The sequence below is a fragment of the Chiloscyllium plagiosum genome, unplaced genomic scaffold, assembly GCF_037043375.1.
Source record: "Chiloscyllium plagiosum isolate Xiang-an unplaced genomic scaffold, Cpla_swu_hap1 HiC_scaffold_31, whole genome shotgun sequence".
NCBI lineage: Eukaryota > Metazoa > Chordata > Chondrichthyes > Orectolobiformes > Hemiscylliidae > Chiloscyllium > Chiloscyllium plagiosum.
The window spans coordinates 25,243,431-25,267,169 of NW_028270169.1; the positions used below are offsets into that span (position 1 = coordinate 25,243,431).

The 23,739-nt window shown below is 37.1% G+C and overlaps 1 protein-coding gene across 2 annotated transcripts in view; it reads right to left on the bottom strand.

Annotated features, from left to right (window-relative positions):
* The window catches only part of aatf (apoptosis antagonizing transcription factor), a 116,539-nt gene that overhangs the window by 56,129 nt on the left and 36,671 nt on the right, over positions 1–23,739 (bottom strand). For both annotated transcript variants that reach the window (XM_043718472.2, XM_087977364.1), the window contains exon 5: positions 695–809. In XM_043718472.2, coding sequence (XP_043574407.2) covers positions 695–809 — 115 coding nt within the window. The remainder of the gene's footprint in view (positions 1–694; positions 810–23,739) is intronic.

Genomic DNA, 23,739 nt, shown 5'->3' on the forward strand with positions numbered 1-23,739 from the left:
ATGTGTAACATTCTTGCATGTAACTAATTTACAGGAGTATTTCCTTGGGTTTTATTTTAAGTGCTTGGCATTTTTATTTCATATGTTTGTGTTCTACAAGATAGAAAGGAAATGCTCGTCCAGGGAATCAAAACAACCTGCTTCTTAGAAACAATAAATCACCTTCCTTGAAACTGTAATACCTACACAGCTCTGACTAAATTTCCCTGGAAAATAAATCAAACAACTTTGATAACTGGCAACTGCTAAGCTTTTAACAGATACAGATCCAGTTTATTTATGAACTAAAAAATTAGAATATTGACTAATATTTACACAGCCGTAAAATGTCAAAATGAAAAGAGACAACTGAGAGTTACTGCTACGATGTACTACAAGCAGGAAAATACTGAAAACAACAGACGAAAGATTTGGCACGTACAAAACTCACTGCAAGTGTCATATAAATCTTTTGAGTCTGAAATCACGAGCATTCATTTTGACAGCGAAATAAAGGTTGAAAATCCACATCCACTGGGACTATATTTAGACTGCCAACACAATCTTGTCGGCTGAAACTCCCAGTAGCTTCATAAGCACCTGCTCAACATCCGCTGCAATTAGTCCGAATAAAGTGTACATTTTGAAGCAGAAATCAAATGACTGAAATATCCCATTATCAACTCACTCACTGCTGTTCTATCACTGCGCTTACCTGTCTGGTTCTAGCTTCTTGCCACTGACAAAGTGTTGTGTGCCTTGGTACTGGAAAAGGAGTTCATCCTGAAGTTCAACGAGTGACCTCAGAAGTGCCTTCAGTGCTTTGCAACCTATAGGGAAAAGCAAATAAACTTTATAAATTGGACTATAATTAATGAGCCTTTTCTGCCACTTCAGTGCTAAATTTTCTACTTAATGGGATTGTGCCCTGATTATGATTTCTTTTATAAAAAGAGCAAGGCCTTTAAAGACTTTACCTAAAACAGTTCTCATCAGTATGGAATGGAGATCAGCCCTCTAAGCAGTCCCACAAGAATGAAATCTAGTTAAGTGAAATCTTATAAATATCTAAAAGATTACGACAGGATTTATTTCCTGGGTGACACAGATTGGGATCTGAATATTGAAGTATACATGACATTCAGTAAGTACAAGCTAGGAAAAGATAAGGGAATAACTTTCTTAATGATGGCACCAACACAATAGACAGATGACTTCGGTAAACCAGCATTTTGGGTAGAGATGAGGAATAAAGGTAAGAAGCCACTTTCAAAGTAGGGTACAGACCCCTTAAACAGCAACAACACTGTAGAATGCACTATAAAGGAAGAAATAATGGGAATTTGTCAGAAAGGTAATAACCATGGAGGATTTTAATCTATATATGAACTGGAAAAAGCAAAATGAGCAAACGTAACCAAGGTGAGGAGTTCATAGAATATTTTCAGGCAGTTTCTTCTGCAAGCAGACAGCAGACCTGGTATTGTGCAATTTTAAAAAGGAGTGGAGAGAAAAAGAAAGTTGGCCCAGTGGAAAATGAGTCTGGAAATAAATAATGGAAATGAGAGAGATAGCAGATGAACTGAACAGGAATTTTACATTGATCTTCATTGTAGAGGATACAAATAACATCCAAGGAATAGTTACAAATCAGGAATTTGAAGGGAAGAACAAATAAAAAATTAAAATCACCAAGATACAGAGCAATTTGTTGCAGCTCAGGCTGACAAGCTCCAGGCTGCCCAGGATCTTAAAAGAAAAAGCTAGTGAGATAGTTGATGTGTTGGTTTTAATTTCCCAAAATTTCCTAGATTCAGGGAAGGGTCCACAAGATTGAATAATTGTAAGTCCTTTAATCAAAAAGGGTGACAGAAAGAAGGAAACTTAAGGAAGATGCTAGAAGCTATTACTAAGACATTATATCAGGGCACTTAAATTCAAACTAATCATGCAGACTCTACATGGTTTTGTGGAAGAGAAATCAGGTTGAACAGACTTATTGAAATTCTTAGAGGAAATGAAATGTGCTGTGGTCAAGAAGAACTGGTGGATGTACAGAACTTAGATTTTCATAAGGTATTTGATAAGGTGCCTTCTTAAGGGTTATAATGGAAAATAAAAGGTCATGGTATAGAGGGCAACATATTGGCATATGTAGACAATTGGCTAGCTAACAGGAAGCAGAGAACAAGCAAAAAGTATTCATTTTCTGGTTGGTCACAGGGTGGTATACCACAGAGATCGGTGTGGTGCTGCAACATTTTATAATTTGTACAGATAAATTAGAAAAAAGGCAAAAGGGATAGTTGCCAAATTTGTTGATGACACAAAGATTGGTAGGAAAGTCCACTGCAAAAAAAACATAGTGAAGTTATAAGGGGATAAAGATAAGTTTAATAACTAGGCAGAGATTTGGCAAATTAAATACAAGGTTAGAAATTATGAAATTATCCATTTTGGCATGAATTATAGAAAGGAAGCATTTTATCTGAATGATGGGAGTTTTCAGAACTCACAAATGCAGAGGGACCTGTGTATCCTCAAATTAATTGCAAAAGGTTCACATGCAGGCATAGCAAGTAATTAGAAAAGCTAATAGAAAGTTTTGCTTATTATGAAAGGAATTGAACACACAAGTAGAGAGATTGTGTTTCACTTGTACAGGGTATTGCTGAGACCACATCTGAAGTACTACGTGCAGTATTGCTCCTCTTATTTAAGGTAGGATGGAAACACATTAGAAGCAGTTCACAGAAGGTTTACTAGAGGTGGGTGGGTTATCTTATAATGAACAGTCGGACAGACGAGGTTGGTTTCTGCTGGAGTTTAAAACAGTAGCAGACAATTTTATTGGAACATGCAAGATCTTGAGAGGTCTCCATTGAATGCGTATGAACAAGATGTTTCCTCTTATGAGAGAATCAAGAACTGTGGTCCACTGCCAAAAATAAAGCAGAGATTAGGAGGATTTGTTTTCCTCTCACAGAGGTACGGGAGTCATTGTTTTCAATGCCTTTTGAAGAACAATGTTCCAGAGTATTTGAATACTTCTACTGCAAAAGTACATTTTTCTTGATAAGCTACAGGTGGAAAGGCTACTGGGACTAGTCATGAACCAGAGCAACCATGATCTTACGGAATAGCAGAGCAGGCTTGAGGAACCAAATAATCTACTCTTGCTCATCTTTTGTATTTCATTTCCTGTGCTGTAGCCAAAGCTTAAAAACAAAAACTGCATTAACAATCCTATGAACTTAAAGAGTGAAGATACACTTATAAGGTAGTCAAAAATATTTTGCCAGATTTTTAAAAATATGCACCATTGTCATATCATTCATGCTGCCAGAAAAGAAGAGACAGGGTTCTGATTTTCCTTTTTAAATAAAGAGGAGGGCAGCAATCTTTAAAGGTGAAATTATTAGGAGGGAGAGACCTTAGAATTGATTAAGCAAGGAAGGAACATCATCCAAAGTCTTAAAAGTTTATTGCAGGACTAAGAGAAAGTCAACAATTTTGTAAAGGATAGAGTATCCCAACAGAATCCTATACCCATAGAAACAGGATCCCATTAGAACCGCATGACCTAATATTGACAAAAGCTTGCTTTGCCCAAAATGGATACTTTTCAGTTAATATCCATCTGTGGCTATATTTACAAGCTCAATGATTTCAAACTTGCTCAGTTTACACATACACGTGCGTATCTGCTCAAATTTTTAAGTGTGTGTGTCTTGGGACAGTAATTTTAATTGATTTAAATCCTAATTTAGAAACATCTGGAAATTCTATTAAACTTAGCAAAATTGGAGTACTGTACTTAAGCTCCATCCATCCTGAAATTTTAACTTTCTCATCAATGTCATAGAATGAAAGCTAGCACAACACTATACAGCAACACTGATCCCAAACTACAATGCAATCAAAAAAACTTGTTCAAAAACCTACCTTAAGTTGGCTTCTAGTAATATCGTCAAGCTGTTTCCCTAAGATCTTGTCAAGGAACTTTCAGAGACTCAACTACAATGATAATTTATAGTTGTTTATTCAACTTTTAAGTAAAACAGCCAAAACTCTGATTCAGCTGGAAATTCTCTGAATTGTATTTACAATGAAATTTGGATTCAAAGTGCATCCCAACACATTGAGGTAATTTGGTGAGCAAACTACATGTTGTTTCATTATAGATAAAGTCAGTCTCTCAAGTGTTTATGTATATCTCAGTTTTGGACTGAGATAGACATCAGTTAACATCCACAGGAGTCTTGACTATAGTTGTTGGTTACTTGAAAAGTGCAAAATGTAGTGTCTCCCTTTACTTTTAATCTACTGCAGATAAAGTCAGACATCATACTTACCAATCAGCTGGTCACATCGAATAACATTTCATGAGTTTAAAAGAACAAGAATCTATCTTTAATTTGAAACAATCATTAAAGCCAAGAACATAAAAATTCAATCCATTGTAAAAGAGTGTGGATTTTAACTGAATGGTAAAGTACCCCAGGGACACAAATTCAATGCATGAGCTGACACATATCAACCAAATACAATGTTCACAAAGATTAATTTAGAATTTTTAATAAATTACGTAAATAAAAGCGGAGGCTTTTAGTTGTTGGCAAACAGTCAAATAAAAACTTTCAACACAGGCAAAGAATATATTAACAACCATTTAAAAAAGTGAAAATAATCAGCAGGTCAGTCAGCATCTGTGGAGAGAATGTTTCAGGTGTGAACCTGTTGTAAATTGGAGTACTGCTAAACTTTTCTGATCTTGCTTTAGATTTCCTGCAGCTGACTTATTTTTAATATGTTAGAAATTTACTATCAATTCGTCAGAACATAGAAAAATCTAATGTGGAGAAACTCTCATTGCAAAACTGGCCAGGACTAATCTATTAATTCATGACAGGTATTTACATGATAAACACAAATTACATTCTTATCATCAGTCAAGTTCATTATTTGTGGTGAAAGTGTTGAATAGCTAATTGTATTAATTGACGTGCTAGTGCGCAACTTACAGGTCAATGTGCAGAAATCAGGGGTTTTAGATTTTGGTCAATAACATCAACACTTAAACATTCCCAATTACTTACATGTGTAAATGAAAACAAGGTATTAGATGCAGTGACAAAAAGATTGCATCACAGCACCAGATTAAAAACTTATAAAAAGGAACCATTGCAAAAGCTTTCCTACATCTGCACATATGAGGAAACCTTAACTGTGCTCAGTATCCACCTGCAAATAGGCACATGGGAACAGGTGCAGGTCATTCAGCCCATCAAGCCTGTTCCACTATTCAGTGAGATCACAGCTGATCTGTGGCCTAACTCCTAACTCTATGGGGACCCTGCCTTTGGTCCCCATCCCTTAATACCTTTGCTTAACAAAAATTTATTTCAGATTTAAAACTAACAAAAAAATGGAATTCAGTTAAGATTTGGCACAGAGTGACTTTTGTTTTAAGTAAAAGTAGTGAAGCAACTGAATTTGCTAGCCTGGGACAACTGTTTATCGTTCACATTATTCTTCCCAATGCTGAATGTGGGGACAGCTTGATATACAGACAACTTTAAACAGGTACAGAAAGTAGAACTTGCCCTCTTGCTTTAAAGTTTTCCTTATAATAATTAAATGTATTATGGAGACATTAATTTAAGTGACAAACATAGTAAATACTAAAAATTAGTAAAGAGAAAGGGTTAAAGGGTACAAGACAGACTGTGGAACTAAGTACCTGGAATTTGCACAGGAAACTAGAAACAGCTACATTTCTACTTTATCGATGTTTTTTTTGTATTCTGGATTCATATCAAAATTGATTGCCACTTATTGCACTGTAAATCTGCCTGCCTTGGGCAACTAGTTCACCTCGTGTCACTGCATGATCTGCTTCTTAAGTTTACCAAATGTCAACTCTAATATTCTGAAAAATGTGCTATTTTAGTGAGTGTTAATGCATTTCTACATTTATTTTTCACACGTCAAACCAAGTTCTATTTAGTTTTTTGGGGGAAGAGCATGAGAAGCAAGAAGCCCACAACCTTTAACTGTTGGAAGTCAGAACTGCAGATAAATGACAACAAAAGAACACACAGCCTAATAAATATTCAATGTATAACTACCAGTTTTTGGACATTTAAGGGCATCAGTGGACTTTCTCTCTTTAAATAAAACTCAAAAGCCCATTGCTCCAGGCACCAATATTGAACCCAATAATTTACAGTATAGAAATACAGAATAATTGAATTTACTTTATTCAACAACTTTGAAGTGCCATATATGTAAAAATGTAAGTATCTCTTGGAGCATTTGTGTTAAGTATTTTGTTTATTCAGCAGAGCGATTGTCGATTTCCTACTTTGAATGGATGTCAGTAAGTATCTACCACTTTTGGTTAACCATTCAATCACATCTTTTACAAGCTTCAAATATTTATTTTGCATCCACAAAATTTCACTAAAATATATTGCTATCAGAGAAAAACTTTGACAGACACTAAAATACAGCATATAATTATCTGTAATTTTCAGAGAGCTAAAGAGAGATGAATATGGTTGAGAATTTATTCTGAAATGGTTGGGCAAAATCTGTGATGCACCACTGTCTTTTTGGATCATTCTCAGCTTCTTCCTGAGACGGTTAAGAAAAGAATGACTGTTACTTATTAAGCAAAGGAGGAATGACTTTCAAAAAAAAAAACTACTTCTTCCACCATCACTCTTAGGATAGCGAGTCTATCGCTCAATATGACAGGAAACCCACATCTGTGACCTGAGAACAATGGTTTTCATTCAAATCCACAAGCCTGGTGCTTTCTCTAGTCGTCCCCTGCAATTAATCCCAAGAATACATTTGATTAAATCTTTTCAAGCAAATCCTTTGCTTTGCTTTTGTTAGTTCATTTCTTGTCAACATCCATTAAAGTATGCCTTTAATTCTCCTACAATCTAAAAAACACCGATCCTGCCGTCTTCAACTTTAATCAACTGTACACCAGCATTTTTCATTTCATAATAATGTGCTGTTTGGAATTCAAAAGGCAGGCTCCACATCAATCATTCCTTGTGAATTTTTCCACTGCAATAAATATGCAAATGAGAAGCTAGTCACTCGTATTTCAGGCCAACTTGCTAGTGTTTTAAAAAGACACAAATTTATTAATTGCCAGTGGCCAGAGGAATCCTATTACTGTGGGCATTGATTACAAAGCTGCCTGAGTGATTATTGTGCAACTTGCAGACTATCCAGGCATGAGGAAAAATTATTAAACCAGTCGAAGATTATCAACTCGGAATGACAATAAGCTTCAACATTAAGGTTCTGCAAAGTTCCTTAACAAAGAATAACATATGAACTGCTCTGCTGCTGAATTAGCATTATTCCATAATCCTAAAGCGCACTAGTGCTACTTTTCAGTTTATCCTGTAATACCCTACAGAATTGTAATTCTGACAGAAAGAAGCTCTGATGAATTTAGACTGTTCAATTTGACTGACGGAAGAGAGTTGAAAGTATTAACTCAACCCAACCTTACTCATGTTTAATACCTTATCAAACTTAATTTGAATGCCAATATATAGTTAGCAAAAATCTTTTATTAGCAGGTAATCAGCCATTTAAATGAGCTGTTGTAAGCAGCAAAGCATGCCATCTGAGTTACAAAAATAGATTCTACATAATATGTACACACTCAAAATATAGGTTTATAGATTAAAATTTACATGTTTAAAATTTAGATTTTATAAAGATCATACACAATTAGTTTTTCAATCATTGGCATATCTGACAAAATATTTAGAACAATTAACGTTAACTTTTCATTTGCTATTCATGTAATTTTTTTCTGTTATTTCTGTATTCTTGTCTTTACACAAAGGGCGAGTTGCTGAACATTGATTACACCCAGGATATTGTATAATGCTAACACCATAAAGTGTTGAAAATGTTTACCTTGCTCTTCTAATTTGTCCTTAATAGGAGCTCAAAAAACAGTGTGGTAAAATTTTTTTTAGATACTATGATATTGAACATGGGGAGCAAATTGAATTTTCAAGGCTACAGTGGTTTAAAAAAGTGCTTGCATTTATGTAGCACCTTATCAAATCCTAGAAATACCTAAGTAATTCACAAGTAATTAATTCTTGGAATGCGTCAATATTGTATCAGAAACTGAATTGATAATCTGTATACACTAAGACTTTACAAACAGCTAATGAGATAAATGATCAAGTAATGCCTAAAGGAGAAACACTGGTTAGGACACCAGGAGAATTACCTATTGTTAAATTTAAAAAAACACAGAAGTTAGATGATATGTCTGTTTAACATTCCATTCAAAGCAAGAACTGTAACAATATAAATCTAAACTCAATATTGTTGAAGTTCATGTAAAGTATACATTCAAGTCCAATAAAACAAAAGAGCTGTGGATGCCAGAAATCTGAAACAGAAACTAATTGTTCAGGAAACTCAGCAGATTTGGCAGCATCTGTGGAGAGAAAATCAGAGTTAACTACTGGACTCAAAATATTAACATTTTTTATCTCCAAAGATGCTGCCAAACATGCTGAGTTTCTCCAGTACAGTTTTCATTAAAGTCCAACAGTGGGTTTGAACTCTCAACATTCTTACTCAGAAGCCATTTGTCATCAGCTGACTGTTTTTGCCACCAATTTACTCCCATTTTCTTCCCAATCCCTGAAACAGCCTTCACTAAATATATACGTGTCTACTTCGTTCTCAACATGCTTCGAAAGACTCAGTATCCGACTGTTAGACCCATGTCTGTCAATAAAAAATCTTCCTTCATTCTCAGGTACAATCTCTCCAGCTCTCAAAAATTAAACCTCAATTCTCTTCAGATACTGCTTTCCATTCTCCCTGGTCTGAAAATGTGTTGCCATCTCATAATAATGTATTTGCTGCTTAATTGAGATATTCCAAATGTGCTTCCGAAACTGAGAACACAAAACCTAAATGAAACATTTTCAGATAAGTTTCTGCACAAGAGTTTTCTACAGAAACAAAAGTCTTTGCCATTACGTGAAGTTCACAATTAACAATGGGTCTCTATTCTTTCTGTAAATACATACCTATATGTTTTTCTACTTATGCACATTAACTGACATCCACATACCTATGAAGTGCATACTGCTCAGCTTCTACTAATTTGTTCCTATGTTGACCTCCAGTGTGACAATGGCCACCCTTACAAGTACTTTATAAGATAGCTTGACACGTACTGAGCTTCAGCATGGTTAGACCACACAATTGAATAATTCTATAAATCTGCAGAGTATAGTTAGAATGAATAGCATTTCTCTATGCACCTCTCTTATTTTACAGACCTATAGGGACTGGTAGTCAGGGAAGGCAAAAAGAAGGACCATCATCATTGTTTATGAAACTATGGAAGTATTTTTTTGGGGATCTGTGTGGTGGGAGAGGGTTGCTTTTAGTTTTATCACATATTATGCTGAATCTACTTGATTTAATAGCACCATTGCTCTACATCTGAACAATTAACTCTTATTTCTGAATGAATCTCTGATTACTGTTTTTATGTGACCTCTGTGCAGACCAATAAGAAGAAAGCCAAAACTGATCAGTAAATGGCTTAATTATTAGCCACCATTTTTTTCCTATTATTCTCATAGATTTTGATGACATTTTCAAAATGGATTTATTACACAGTGCAGTACAAATTAAACCTAATACGTTATCTTCAAAATCATAAAATCTCAGATAATTCAAAATATTATCTCTATTGCTCCCCGCAAATTCTGCCAGACCTGCTTTGTTTTCCAACATTCTCTGTCTTTGTTTCAGATTTCCAGCATTTAAAGTATATTGTTTTCATTTTGGTCTTCAGCCAACTTAATCTGCGCGACACAATATCAAAAGATAGTTGGAGATACTGGGTAGTGCAAAGGCAACATTTAGTACTGAAGACTTGTGCTCCAAAACCTACCGAACCCTAGCCAAGCTGTTCTAGTACAGCTTCATCATTAGCATCTACCCAACGTGGAAAATTGTCCGGTATACCTTGTACATAAAAGCAGGACAGACTCAAACCAGCCAATTTCTGCCCTATCAGTACAATCTCAATCATCAGTAACTTAACCAAAGGGGTCATCAGCAGTGCTATCAAACAACACCTCCTCAGAAATCACCTGTTCACAGATGCCCAGATTGATTTCCATCAGTGCCATTCAACTCCTGATCTCATTGCAAATAAAAGAGCTGAATTCCAGAGGTGAGTCTGAGCAAAACTGGTGTCAATAGGAATCAGGGGAAAACTCTCCATTGGTCAGAGTCATATCTGGCACAAAGGAAGATGGCTGTAGGTATTGGAGGTCAGTCATCTCAACTCCAAGATATTTCTGCAACAGTTACTCAGGGAACGCCTCAGGCTCAAATCATCTTCAGCTTCTTCAAAATAAGGTCAAAAGTGGAGATGTGCACTGATGATTGGACAATATTCATCATAATTCCATGGGTTCTGAAGCAATCTACATACAAATGCAGCATGATCTGGATAATATCCAGGCTTGGGTGGAAAAGTGACAAGTAACATTCACACTAGACAAATGCCAGACAATGGGCATCACCAATAACAGACAATCTAACTTTCAGACCTTTACATTCAACAATGTTACCATCACTGAATTTAACGCTATAAATATCCTAGGGGTTATAACTGACCAGAAACCGAACCAGGCTAGCCATGTAAACATAGTGGCTACAGCAGTAGACCACAGGCTTGAAATACTGTAGCAAGTAACTTGGCTCCTGACTCCCCAAAGCCTGTCCACCATATACAAGTCAGTCATGTGATGGAATATTCAACATTTGCTTGGGTGAGTACTGCTCTGATAACAATTATGAAGTTTGACACTACTCAGGACAAAGCAGTCCGCTTGATGGGCACCATGTCCACAAAAATCTTTTCCCTCCAACACCAACAGTTGGTAGCAACAATGGGTACCATCTACAGGATGCACTGCAGAAATTCACTAAACCCATATCCACTTCCAGCTTGAAGGACAAGGATAGCAGATAGCTAGGAATACCAGCATCTTCCGGTTCCTTTACAAGCCATTGACTATCTGATCTTGGAAACATATTTCTGTTCCTTCTGTGTCACTGGATCAAAATGCTTGAATTCCCTCTCCAAAAGCATTATGGGTTTACCTACAGCACACACACCACAGCAGTTCAAGAAAGTAACTCACCACTACCAAGGCCAACTATACCAAAATTCGACAGGAGCTGGGGAATGTAGATTGGGAGCAGCTGTTTGAAGGGAAATCCACATTCGACAACCGGAAGCGGCAGGGACAGACCACTATAAAAACCGGAGGAAACATCAAAGAAGCGCTTCGCAGGAGGCTCCCAAGCACTGATGATGTCGCCTAGCCAGGGGACGAAACGTTTGCAACAAAAACTTCCAGCTCAGCGAACAGAACCACAGCAACGAGCACCCGAATACAAATCTTCGCACAAACTTTGAATGTGGGAGGTTTTTAAAGAGAGGTTGATCAGAGTTCAGGAGAGGTATGTTCTTGTGAAAATGATTAGGGAACCATGGATGACAGGTGAAATTCTGAGACTACCTAAGAAGAAAAAGGATAAGGTCAAAGCGACTGAAGTCAGACAAAGCTTTGGAAGAATATCGGAATGGAGGACCAATCTGAAATGAGGAATTAACAGGGCTAAAAGAGATATCCTTAGCGAGCAGGGTTAAGGAAAACCCCAAAGCCTTTCATTCATATACACGGAGCAAGAGGGTAACAAGGGAAAGGGCTGGCCCACTCAAAGACAAAGGAGGAATGATATGCGTGGAGTCAGAGAAAATGGGAGAGATTCTTAATGAGTACTTTGCATTAATATTCACTGAGGAGAGGGACATAGCAGATGTTGAGGCTAGGGGTAGATCTTTGATTAGTCTAGGTCAAGTCGGCATAAGGAGGGAGGACGTGTTGTGTATTCTAAAAGGCATTAAGGTGGACAAGTGCCTAGGACCAGGTGAGATCTATCCCAGGTTACTGAGGGAAGTGAGATAGGAAATATCTGGGACTTTAACAGATATCTTTGCAGCATCCTTGAAAACGTGGGGAGGTCCCAGAGGACTGGAGAATTGCTACTGTTGTCCCCTGGTTTAAGGAGGGTAGCAGGGATAATACAGGTAATTGCATCAGTGATAGGGAAGCTACTGGAGAAGATATGATGGATAGGATATACACCCATTTGGAAGAAAATGGGCTTATCAATGATAGGCAGCATGGTTTTGTGCAGGGAAGATAATGTCTTACAAATCTAGTAGAATTTTTTGAAGAGGTGACAAAGTTGATTGATGAGGAAAGGGATGTATATGTCATATACATGGACTTTAGTAAGGCATTTGATAAGATTCCCCCTGGTAGGCTGATGAAGAAGGTGAAGTCGCATGGAGTCCAGGGTGTTCTAGCTAGATGGATGGAGAACTGGTTGGGCAACAGGAGACAGAAAGCAATAGTGGAAGGGAGTTTCTCAAAATGGAGACCTGTGCCCGGTGGTCTCCCACAGGGATCTATGATGGGACCACTGTTGTTTGTGATCGACATAAATGATTTGGAGGATGGTGCAGGTTGTCTCATTAGCAAGTTTGCAGATAACACTAAGATTGGACACCAGTAGATAGTGAAGGGGACTGTCAGAGAATACAGCAGAATATAGATAAATTGGAGAGTTGGGCAGAAAAATGGCAGACGGAGTTCAATCTGGACAAATGTGATGTGATACATTTTCAAAGATGCAATTCCAGAGCAAATTATACAGTAAATGGAAAAGTCCTGGGGAAAATTGATGTACAGAGAGATCTGGGTGTTCAGGTTCACTGTTCCATGAAGGTGGCAACAGAGGTCAGTAGAGTGGTCAAGGCAGCATATGGCATGCTTTCCTTCAACGGACAGGGTATTGAGTACAAGAGTTGGCAGGTCACGTTACAATTGTATACGACTTTGGTCCGGCCACATTTGGTTGCCACATTACCAAAAGGATGTGGATGCTTTGGAGAGGGTGCACCAGGATGTTGCCTGGTACGGAGGTGTATGAGGACAGGTTGAGTAGATTAGGCTTATTTTCATTGGAAAGAAGACAGTGGGGGGTGGGGGGACCTAATTGAGGCCTACAAAATCATGTGAGGTGTAGACTGGTTGGATAGCAAGAAACTTTTTCCCCCCCAGAGTGGAGGACTCAATTACTAGGGGTTACAAGTTCAAAATGAGAGGGGAAAAGTTTAGGGGAGGTATAAGTGAAAAGTTCTTCACACAGAGGGTGGTGGGTGCCTGGAATGCGTTACCAGTGGAGGTGGTATGGGCAAGAACAATAGTGTCATTTAAGATGTATTTAGGCAGATACATGAATGGGCAGGGAATAAAGGGATACAAATCCTTAGAAAATAGAAGGCAGATTTAGAAATAGGATATGGACAGGCGCAGGCTTGGAGGGCTGAAGGGCCTGTTTCTGCGCTGTAATGTTCTTTGTGTACCACCTTCTCAAGGGAAACTAGAGAAGGGCAATAAATGCTGACCCAGCCAGCGATGCCCACATCCCATCAGTGAATCAAAATAAATTCTATGGATATTGCGGCCATTACTTAGAAAGGACAGATTTCTACACAATCTAGCAAGGTATGAACCAGGTTGCCGTGTCAGTGACTGTCAGCTTGAATGCCAGTGAAATCATGATATTGAAACTATTTTCCAAGTTAGTGAACAAAATTATTTGAAAATCCAACAACACTTATTCCAATTTTCATTATCAAAATCTCTGACAGCACATTTTGTGTTCACAAAATCCTGTGCCTTTTACTTACTGACACTACCTACTAGATCACTGTAATTCTAATGGCCACAGACCTATACCTGAACATGCTATTGTTAACTTTGACCAAGATAAATCTTTCTCTCCACTATACATGAAGACAATGATTTACTACAGGATTCTAAGAATGGCACCATGATACTCGCAGGTGATTGCTGTCCTCTGATTCCAAAACTATAAAGTAATGGCAGTCAAAATACTTCATATGTATATTCTACTTTTTGCCAGAGAACTTCAAAATTCATGGTGAAACCATTACAGTATAGTTGAGGAAATTGATTACATCAGTTAAGAGTAACAGAAGAAGAAGTAAAAATCAAGAAGTATTGAATTGTCATCAATTCTGATGAGAGGTCACCAACCTGAAACAGCAACTTTATCTTTCACTTCACAAATGCTGCCTGACATACTGAGTGCATCCAGCATTTTGTTTTTTATTAATATTTCCACCGTGAGCATTATTTTGTTTTCACCTCTAATGAATAATTGCCTGGCTTAAATTTTTAAAAAGTTTTAAAACAACCCAAAGTGGAGTACTGTGGTACAAAAATCCAGTTTTATTTCAGCCAAGGTAATAGAATACAATGGATCTCAATTACAGTATAGTAGAAATGGATGCAAAAACAGACAGACAATGAAAGATGCCATGTTATGAACTTAAAAGAAAGAGAGCAAACTTGAGAACAGCAGATTCCTGAAAAAGGGCTTATGCCCGAAATGTCGATTCTCCTGTTCCCTGGATGCTGCCTGACCTGCTGCGCTTTTCCAGCAACACATTTTCAGAACAGCAGTAAATTTCAGAACAGCAGAGGAAGAAATATTGTGAAATTGGAAGGTTAGACTGCTCAATATGCAAGTTTCTCTTCTGTCCAGAAATGTCAGTTTACAATAAGAGTTGCCAGGTAAGACAGAAACTACTGTTTTGGACAGGCATGGTCATCACTGAATCTTTCGTGTGGAGTCAAGAGCAATTGATGCAGAAAGCATTGTGCAACATGAAGCTTCTTGAAGGCTGCATTGGCAATTGAAGCAATTTGATATCTTTATTTAAAAATCAAATGAGATATTGAAACCAAGAATTTTGATACATTAAAGGTGGGAGACCATAAAACTTTTCACAGAAATGATGAGCTGAATTTTAGCCATGGAGAATCCAGAAGCACATGTTTCTTTACTGCCCAGCAGAATTAAATTGCAGGACTCCAAGTGGATTCTACAGGTAGCCTGACTGACAGGCTGAAGGCCTTTTAGGCAGACAGATGGAGTTTAAGCATCCATGTTCCTTCTAGCCTAACTGCAGCACTGGAAAGACATGCATCTCAACTTCAGCCTTTCCTGCCTTTTTAAAGCTGCTATATTTCCCCAAGTCTGGGAAACCACATTGCCTGCAGTTAAAAATAGAATGACTGTGCAGCAGTCCCATTAAAATCTTCAAAACAACCAAACTGCTTCTTGCGAATAGATTCCTATCTATTAAAATGGTCAGATTCAGTGGACGTTCCCAGTTTTGTTTTAATTTTAAGCACTGAAAAGTCCACCCCATTCATGGGATGTGGGCATCGCTGGCATGGGTAGCATTTAATGTTTATATCCAATTGCCCTAAAGGTGGTGCTGGCAGGTTGGCATTCTTGAACTGCTGCAAGCCTTGGGTGTCCAGATACCCACAGTGCTGAAAGGAATGGAGTTCCAAGATGTTGATCTACTGACAGCACAGGAACAGTGATACAGTTCTAACTTAGGATGTCACAAGCCTTGGAGGGGAAATTGCAGATGGTGGTCTCCCTACGCATCTGCTGTCTTTGCTGCTCTAGATGGCAAAGCTCGAACATTTGCAAACTGTTGAAAGGACCTTACTAATTTCCTGCAATACATCTTTTAGATGATATACACTGCTACAAATGTGTCAGTGACAATAGGAATGAATGTTGAAAGTGGTGGATGGAATGCATTCTAACAGGCTGCTTTGTTCTGGTTAGCGACAAGCTTCTCGACTGTTGTTGGAACTGCACCCATCATGGAAAGAGAAATATCTTCCATCACAATCCTGACCTGTGCCTTGTCAATGGTGGACAGACCATGAGGGAAACAGGAGTTCGGTTACTCGCCACAGAATCCCTAGCCTCTGACCTGTTCTTGAAGTCACAGATTTTACACGGCTGTCCCAGTTCAGTTTCTGTTCCATGGTAACCCCTAGGAAGCTAATAGTAAAGAGTCAACTACAGGAAATACCACTGAATGGCAAAGAGGTGATAGTTAGATTTTCTCTTGCTGGACATGACACATGATTGACCTATGTGTGGTGCTAATATTACTTCCCACTTTTCAATTCAAGTCTGGATCTTGTCTAAGTTTTTCCACATCTAAGCTGGAGTCACAAATGACGCTGAACATGGTGCAATCATCAGTAAACAACCCAACTTCTGATCTTAAAAGGAAGGGAAGATTTCCTCCAGTAAATCAAAAGATCTGAAAAGTATGGCTTACATTCCTTCATCCAGGGCATGAACGAGAAGATATAAATGATTCAACTACGAATGCACTGGATGTTGAAAATGGTAATAGAAAACAAAAGTTGAAAAAGAGTGACTTACTTCACTCATTGATTGATTGACTGGAAGAGAACATTAAACCCTGAGGTTAGAGCAAGAATCAATAACCATTGCTCAGATAAACAAAGAAGAAACCATGAACATAGTTTTGGTAGAATATTCAGTTATTTCCTGGCTTACAATTACATGGTGGTAGACCCCAGTCAAAAGGTTTTGGAGTTATTCAAATCAATGACAGCTAATTAACCAATACTAAAGAGTAAAGTTCCAGAATACAGAGGAACATGATGCATCGCACACACAAATGGGATGACAATGGTAAAAGCCATGCTGCTAATTACTGATTCAGTGAGAACTTCCAATTGAGTCAGGATAACAGTTTCCATAAGAAAATAATCAACGTAAGCAGCAATGGGCAGTAATCATAAGATGGGTAAACTTTCTTTGAGAAAACATGAGCACATTTCTAACAAAGAATCAAAGGTGGAGAGATTGAGAAGACAGTGTAATTCAAGGATAATGTTAAAGGGAGCATCATCTCTGTTTCAGGATCATAGGTCTTTTTGAAATTTTATGACAAAGGACCTTCATTTCATTGTGTTAATAAAGCTTGACTTTGATCATAATGCTCATTGGAAACAGAATAAAATTGAAATGATTGAAATTAGAATTAGAGATAGAAATAGAGACTCAACTAACTCTCTCTTTAAAATTTGGATACATTACCCTTGCAATTTCCCAGGTACTCTCTCAGTCTGAAAGAATTATGGTGCTTTGCAGAATGTGATAAATATTAGACATATAGTGCTTTATGATCATACCACTGTAACTAATGACTTATTCAGGCATCTTCGTCCCTGAGTTCTGAAGTTTTCAAATGTTTCAGTATACATAGGACAGGATCACTCGTCATTTTTCACAGATATCAATAAGAGGACAAAGGAATACCCTGTAGCAAGGACTGCACAAGGCAAAAAGGAAGGGTAGAAAGAGAACAAATGTAGATCTTTTTATATCAAAGCACCAGCTATTGCTGATCCAACGAAATGTTTCATTCTTTAAACATCTTTAAAGGCTTCAAATCGAAGGCAAAATATCCAAAAGAAATTTAAATCATATTTTATCGTTTGCAAGTATGTGGATTTCAAGATTTCCCACATAAAACATACATCTTTGAATAAATTTTGGGAAGAATTAGCCTGCAAAACTTAAGTTCTAGAACTACTCAAAAGAAAAAGGCCTTTGCCGAACAAAGAAACCTTGGAATGCTGATCAATAGTTCCTTGAAAGTGGAGTCACAGGTAGGCAAGATAGTGAAGGCGGCATTGGATAAGTTTGCTTTTATTGGTCAGTGCACTGAACATAGAAGTAGGGAGGTCATGTCGCGGTGTACAGAACATTGAGTAGGCCACTTTGGAATACAGTCTTCAATTCTGGTCTCCCTGCTATCGGAAAGATGTTGTGAAACTTGAAAGAATTCAGAAAAGACTTACAATGATGTTGCCAGGGTTGGAGGGTTTGAGTTATAGGGAGGGGCTGAATAGGCTGAGCATCGGAGGCTGAGGGGTGACCTTATAGAGGTTTATAAAATCATGAGGGGCATGGATACTGTACACAGCCCAGGTCTTTTCCCTAGGGTAGGGGAGTCCAAAACTAGATGGCATAGGTTTAAGGTGAGAGGGGAAAGATTTAAAAGGGAGCTAAGGTGCAACATTTTCATACAGAGGGTGATGAGTGTATGGAAAGAGCTGCCAAAGGAAGTGGTGGAGGCTAGTACAATTACAACATTCATAAGACATCTCTTTGGGTATATGAATAGGAAGGGCTTAGAAAGACATGGGCCTAATCTAATGCTAGCAAATGGTACTAGATTAATGTAGGATATCTGGTCGGCACAGGTGAGTTGGACGGAAGGATCTGTTTCCGTGCTATACATCTCTATGACTCTATAACCTATAATTAAATTAGGTTAAATAAACAGCAATAGGGGATAAAGGATTTACACTCCAATTAATTTTAATTTGGCCAAGAATCAAACCTAACTTCTCAATGTCAAAGAACAAATGATCTCATTGTGCCATCTAGGCTTCTTAATGATCCAAAACTGCACTGAAAAGAAAGTTTGACTGTCCCTTTCTTGCTTAAATCACAAAGAATGTACTATTTAAGACCAATAAACTTGCAATTTCAATGCACCTTTCCTGTTCTCAAGGCATCCTAAAGAAATGATAGACATCTCCAGATTCCATCAACATAGTTCCCAACTGCATGTATAAAATTATATAAGTGGCATTGAAATGAAGGGCTATTTAATCTAGTTGTGTGTGTTGGTTGAGTGTTAAATACTGGCCAGGCCATTGGGAAAATTTGTTGCTCTTCTTCAAAAAATATCTCCCTGAACAGGAAAATAGGACCCCAGTTTACCAAGAAATTTGAAAAATAGCCTGTACTGGAGTAACTGCCTAGATTTGAATGCTCACACTGCTACAGCATGGCTTCAACCAACAATCGTTAGATTCAGAGATGAGCGTTCAATCAAGGATCCATGCTGACACTTAGATTTAGAATAGTAATATACAAAGTTTAAATTTTGAAATGGTTGTGCAAAACTAAATAATAAAGCTTTAAATTGTGATTTGAAATGTGTCAAGGCAACCAAATTTGTAACTTAGTCCTGAATACATATCTTCTCAGTGCCAAAAGTACATGCAATTTGTTATCTGAGCAATGTAAACCAAAATGAAATCATGGCAATATAATTGCTTTGTAGTGACAACTGGTAGATATTCCAGCAACATGAAGCCTTTGTACATACAGCAGGTCACACTGCTTTACACTAGAGTCGACGTGATATGTTTCAGTATATTGAAATGAAAGGTTAGATTTACACGGAAAATTTAACATCGTTTTTTAATTAGAAGTGTTGAAAAACTTACCAGTTTATAATTGATAAAACAAAATATAAGAGCAGCTTACATAAATAATGACCCTAACTTCATCCAGCAGCACTACCTAATTAATTATTGCAGAGATGAAACAGATCTATTGGATGACAAATGAATGGAACATCCTAAAGACGCCACCTCTGCAACATTCTTTTCCCATTTGAAAGCAACATTATAGTCAGTCTAGGAACATGGTAAGCAAAAAACAGTTTCCATAACCATTCAATTTTAACGTAAATGCCTCTCATCCTCCATATCTCCCCAATCTGTGGTCTGCACACAATTCTTATTTGGCAAAAAGGAACTGGAAAAAATTCAGGCGTTGTCAAATCACAAGGTATTTTCTAAACAACTTGAAAACCAAATACTCTACATTATGTATAACCATGTCTCCCCCAACAACCCCACTCCAAAGATTTAAAAAAACTACTTGTGACTGATTCATGCTGGGTTAACTTTATACAAGTGATAATTCTTTCTGATATATGACTATTTTTCATGTGTCAGCTTACACAGTGCAGGCTGTCAAGCCTTTAGACTTTAGGAAGCATTTGACTTATCCATCATTTCATTTATATATTATACTCATATTTACTATCAGCAATCAGGAACTCCAGCTGATATCTTTCCTCCAAATAACAAGCCACAAGATTGCTACATAGTACAAATTCATAACATAAAAGGATTTATTTTTCCTCAACATTCTTTTAAGCGATCATGTGTGCAACTATGCTAAAGTAATAAGCAAAACTAGGTCAGTACAAAATAACCAGAATGGGAAGCTCTGTAATTCTAATAATGTGATTTTTTTCAAAGGAAAGGGCCCTTTTCTTACTAGTTCATTTTCAAATCTCCCATCAGTTTTGTGGCCATGATTTTCTATCCCCATTTTTCTTTTATAAAACTGCATTATATTCTATTCTATATGTCCTCTTGGCATTCTATAATCCAACCCTACTCTAAAAAGAATGTCCTATTAACCTATTTTCCTTTGACATCCGAAACTTTAAACTGGATAACTGGTGCTCAAATACTAGGTTCAAAGCAAAGGATTTTATATCTATCCTTTGCTATATATGAATATCAGCCCAACCATTAAATCCACAGGCATTCAGAACAAATGGTTTTCACTACAATTCTTCCTGCACATCTCAGGCCATGCATCAATTCAGCCTCATATTGCACTAGATATTCCACGAGCTTGTACCACATCTACCAGTTTATGTGAGATAGTGTCAAAGTCTTCCCTAAATTCTCTGAATCACTACTGTGGATCAATGTCAAAAATGTTTTTATTGATAATAATTGCTAAGCGCTTTGGGACTTTTTGCTATGTGAAAGGCACGATATAGATAAAAATTGTTTTTGTAATTGTCCTCGAGATCTGCAATTTTCCTCCCAAAAAAATCAAATAAACCGACTTGACAAATCTGACCATTTTGAAGCCACCAGCTCCCTAATCAGATCATGTCCTTCCAGATGACCTATTATGGTATCCCTCACAAGTCTGTAGTTATAAATTATTAAATGTCCAGAAACAAGTTTACCACACATTTTCTGTAGCAGTCTGGAACAAGCAAGAACAAAAGACCTGACTTTAAACAAGATATCCAAACTGTTCTATGCAGACATGTTTTGCTTTTTAAACACTTGCGCTTGTTTACAGATCAGTTTGTTATTTTTTTTTAAAGAGGACAATGTATCAGCTAACCAAAAGAATACACTTATCAACGCAGACTTTTTATTAATGTTTGTTAACACAGAAAACATACACGAAGGCAGCAAATACAAAAAAGCAAGTATTGAAAACAGAACATGTGACACTGTACTTTCAGAATGCAATTTGCCTGAAAGCAATCAGGTGGTGGCCTAGTAGTAACATTGTTAGATCAGAGATCCATATTGATACTTGGCCATCATGGATTCAAATCCAACCATAGCAACAGTGGAATTTAAATTTAGGGAGCTCTTGTGGCACAGCTTTAGCTTCTCTATTTATGAGCCAACAGATCGGAGTTCAAATCCCACCCGCTCCAGAGGTGTGTAATAACATTGCTGAACTGGTTGATTAAAAAATATCTGCAGTTTGCCTGACCACAGACAGAAAGCGTTGATTGTCAAGTGCTTCTTGCTGATCCCAGCTTGAAAACCTATAAACAATTCCCATAAGATGTTTCCAGTCAGCTTTTACTCCATTGATCTGCACTGGATTGCATCTCAATTCCCAGAGATGGAATGACAACTTGTTAAGATCATTGTACCACCTGAATCAGTTAATTTCATTTGTTAAAACATCACACTTATACGTGCCAAAAAAGCACCATCAGTTCTGATGAAATACAGGACATTCTGAAATGTTAGAGAACAATAATTCATGCATATACGAGGGAGCTAGTGATTAATTAATGCCTTTCTCTAGAATAAAAGACCTACGTAACACATTACTACTGGTGCAGGACTTGCTCCATGCTGTACAACTACAATTCAGAAAAAAACTATAATTAAGTATTTGCACAAATTTAACTTTTATGATTATATGAATATCTTGGACTGCTTTGGAATGGGGTTGAGAAATAATGATTTTTTTTTAAAAACCACACCCCTCATTCTTTGGTGACTGCAAATGTGTGATCACAACCATCATATTTCAAGTGTAGGCATAACCTATAGTTTAATTTTCAGAAATCTGATGTCACCAAAAGATAATTAAAAAGAAAACATAAAAGAAAATATAATGTAAATACAACATAGAATAAGCTCAATGTACATAGCTGACTACAGACTATTACTTCAAGATTTTAAAGACAGGTATTTCCAATTTCATTTGGGGGATGCTGGCTAGAACTAAGAACTGAGCTTATTAATGGCAACTCTTAATTAAAAATTTTTAAAAACTATATTGACAATGAGAGTATCAGGTGTCAAAATTATAAAAATTCTTCAAAAGCAACAATTTGAAGACAGACAGACAAGTGTAAACAGAAACAGTGATACCAGAGAGCACAAAGTTAGGTTAACTGCATAGGCAGACATATAATCTTTATTTAAAGTGCACATTGTAGAGCATGTCTGTGATACAGATTATGCAGCAGCAAAATCATACTACAGAAGCAATCTAGACTAGAATCAATACTCTAAGGAGTTTTCCTGATTAGTCACTGGGAAATACTGATTTTAATCATCTCACTGTTCAGAAACTATGGTACCAGTTGAGATCCAAGTACTTCTCATTGCACTGAAAATTCCCTGCTTAATTTACTGCCTCTAAAAGCCTTAGCACATACAATGGTATGGTTTCACATGCAAACTGGATAGAAACTGGCATAAAATGGACTGATTTGCATATTTTAACTAATCTTCTTAGTAACATTCAAAGTTGGGTTATCCAGATTTAGAACCCATTCTGCACCATCACTGAACACCATAATTGTATTTATAAAGTTTGCTGAAGATAATCTATTACAGTTGACTCCAGATAAATGCAAACCTGATGTAAGCAAAATTCTGACCCAATTACAGAATTCCAATGTATCAAATCAACATCCGTTCGGGCAATATACAGAATTCCTGATCTAAGCATGTAGCATTCCCCAAACTACTTCAATTTTCATTGCTCAGCACACTGAATATGGTCAGCCCAGCAGTTGCCAGTCTACTACTGAATAGCATTACACATACTAAGGTATTTTAATTTTAATTTTGATTCTGCTACAGCACAGGTCATGGTAAATACTGTAATTTTCATAATGGCTCACAGAACTGCTCACCAACTTACAACCCTGGACCAAAGCAAACTACTTCATAAAGGTGTTACAGAATTCAGACAGGAGCTTGTTTGAAAATAGCAAGATTTCTAATAAAGAAAAAGACATGATAAGTCACAACAATACCTGGAAAACCGACCGCCTGGAAAATAGGGTCAATGTTCTTTAATGCTGTTTGTATTAATGTTCAAGTCATTTGGTCAGAAACAAGAGAAACTACTGACAATGAACAAAATTAGAAAATGGTATGCTAAAAAATTCTTCAGAGCTGTGAAGAGACAGGCATTACTTCAATCTAGTATGTCCAAGGCAAAGAAAGCCCTGATTCTAAATCTTAACAGGGAGTAGATGGATTGAGTACATTTAATTTAAACACACCTGAAAATTCACTTTTTACAAATTACATTCTTCATTGTAATGTTAATTGCCTTGTCTATTTTAAATGTCCTAAACTAAATCATTTACGGGAATAAAACCAAATCTGTATCAAGACTAGACTACACTACATGCATTTGGAGCTGAGCAAAAAGTAAGCTAACACTGAGTGGATATTGTACATGGAGCAAAAGGACATGTCAAACTTGATGGGCTAGTATGGGAATGGTGCAGTTTATAAATTTTGGATC